Source organism: Rhincodon typus, unplaced genomic scaffold (genome assembly GCF_021869965.1).
Source record: "Rhincodon typus isolate 14 unplaced genomic scaffold, sRhiTyp1.1 hic_rhity00003480, whole genome shotgun sequence".
NCBI classification, from domain to species: Eukaryota; Metazoa; Chordata; class Chondrichthyes; order Orectolobiformes; family Rhincodontidae; genus Rhincodon; species Rhincodon typus.
The window spans coordinates 12,406-14,845 of NW_025969118.1; the positions used below are offsets into that span (position 1 = coordinate 12,406).

At 53.5% G+C, this 2,440-nt stretch overlaps 1 protein-coding gene across 1 annotated transcript in view; it reads right to left on the minus strand.

The window, feature by feature from the left end:
- ncapd2 (non-SMC condensin I complex, subunit D2) overlaps positions 1-2,440 on the minus strand; it is a gene marked incomplete at both ends in the record, with an annotated part of 15,209 nt that overhangs the window by 11,439 nt on the left and 1,330 nt on the right. The window contains 3 exons of the mRNA XM_048593674.1: positions 1,252-1,333; positions 1,598-1,732; positions 2,192-2,389. Of these exons, the coding sequence (XP_048449631.1) occupies positions 1,252-1,333; positions 1,598-1,732; positions 2,192-2,389 (415 nt within the window). The remainder of the gene's footprint in view (positions 1-1,251; positions 1,334-1,597; positions 1,733-2,191; positions 2,390-2,440) is intronic.

Sequence of the window (2,440 nt, forward strand, 5' to 3'; positions counted from 1 at the left end):
GAGCGAGAGAGGGAGGAAGGGAGGCACAGAGACAGAGAGGGTGGAGATGGGAAGAGAGAGAGAGGGAGTGGGAGAGGGAAGAGAGAAGAGAGAGAGAGACACAGAGAGAGACACACAGGGTTGAGAACATGCGTGGACATTTGAGCGCTGATTCTTCCCAGACCATCACAAAAGTTAAAGATTTATGGGCAGTTCTGTACAAAAAGCACCACTGTCAGTTCAGGATTAACATGGAACGTTACTAGCTTTGAGCACAGGAGCTGGGATGTCTTGTTGGAGGTATGTCATTTGGAGTCCTGTGTGTAGTTCTGGTGGCCCTACACAGAGACAGGATGTTCTTAAACGAGAAACAGGGCAGCAACGATTTACCAGGATGCTATACCTGGATGAGAAGGTTTGCTTTATAAGGAGATGGTGGATTGGCTGGGACATTTTTCCCCCCTGGAGCATAGGATGGGGTGACCTTATATTGAGGTTGATAAAATCACGAGGGATACCGATAAGGTAGAGAGCCGACAGGTTTTGCAGAGGTTCGAGGTGAGAGATACAACAGGGTACAGAGGGTCAAACTTTGGCCCTGACCGAGAGGGGCTGTCACAGGTGGTGATGGAGGCTGGTTACACTTCTGTCACTTCAGAAACAATTGGAACTTAAACAGGTACACACAGACGGAGTAGGTCTGGAGGGCTGTTGACCCGACGCAAGCAAATGGGACTGGATCCATGGTGATAAAATGGGGCGGCACATACAAGTTGGGCCGAAGGGCCTGCTTCTAAGCGGTCGATCTCCACAAGGCTGTGCTATACTTCTGTACATTTCTCCGATTAATCAATTCAATTTTGAATTTCAAGGGTCAATATTTGCCACAGAAAAACAACTCCAACTGATGTTCCAGACAGAATAAAACTGACACGGTTTTAGTAAAAAGGCCGTGACTGAGCCGTGTTCCGACGGTCCCAAACACAGCGGCTGCTGGACCCAGCGGTGAACCGAGTCCCAAACACAGCAACATCGGAGAGTTTATGGCTACCACCCGCCAGGAAGAAGTTTGAGGGGGTTGGGGGGCAGCCCAAGATGAGCTGGTTTGCAGAGACAGCCAGAGCGAGAGCAAGAGCTTTAATTGGGATTTTTGTAATGACACCCCTGGTTCTGAGCTTCGGCAGGGCACGGTTTCAGGAGGTTCAGGCCAGGGGAGGGGGCTGGACACATGGCTGAGTGTGGGGTCAGCGATTGCGCGCACGTTGATCTCACCTGTGACCTGCTTCTCCCCACGCATCTCTGTCAGTTTCACCACTTCCTTCTCGTGGGCAGCCTGAAGGTCCGTGATGCTGAGCTGCAATCAGAACAGAAAGAAGGGATTGATGTATCTAACCCCGTGCTGTCCCTGGGAGTGTTTGATGGGGGAAGCGGTGTAGAGGGAGCTTTACTCTGTATCTAACCCCCTGTCCCTGGGGAGTGTTTGATGGGGGGGGGGAAACGGTGTAGAGGGAGCATTACTCTGTATCTAAACCTGTGCTGTCACTGTCCCTCGGAGTGCCTGATGGACGGGGGAGCCGGTATAGAGTGTGAGACACCCCCTGGGGGAGGAACACTGTACCTTCCACATGAAAGGGTTGTTTGCCAGGATCACGGCCAGCAGCTGGATGGCGTGCTTACAAACGTTGACCGACTTGTCACGCAGTCGCCCGGTTGCCAGGCTGACGAGAGTTTGGAATCTCTTTACAGGGAGTGCCTGAGGGAGGGAGAGTGCGAGAGGGTGAGACACACACACACACACAGACTGAGATGGAGAGAGAACACGCGACAGGATGCTAGTGTGGGGTGGATCAGTGAGAGAGAGAGAGAGAGAGAGAGAGAGAGAGAGAGAGCGTGGTAGAGACAGAAGGACGCTAGAGAGAGAGATTGCTGGGGGGTGCAGGGGGGAGACAGACACACAGACAGCGAGAGAGACAGACAGACAGACACACAGAGACAGAGAGAGATATCTGCATGTACAGACAGACAGAGAGAGACAGACAGAAAGAGAGAGACATGGAATGAGTGACATCCGCATGTACAGACAGACAGAGAGGCAGACATTCGCACGTACAGACAGAGAGACATGGAATGAGAGGAACACACGCCTGCACGTACAGGCGGGCAGACGGACAGATGCCCGCATGTACAGGCGGGCAGACGGAGAGCTGCTGACCTTCTCCTGGACGACATGGGTGAGGACCTGCAGGCTGCGGCTCCGCACGAAGGCATGGACGTCGTGCACGTGGAGCTGCAAGGTGTCGAGGAAGCGGTCTCGCGTCTCCCTGCCTCCATCGTCCAGGCCGGGCCCGCTTAGTACACGTGTCACCATCTGGCCCATGGCTGACAGCACAGCGTTCCTTAGCGTGTAACTCTGTGGGATGAGGAGACAGAGAGAGAGAGGAGTGAACCAGGAGAGAGAGAG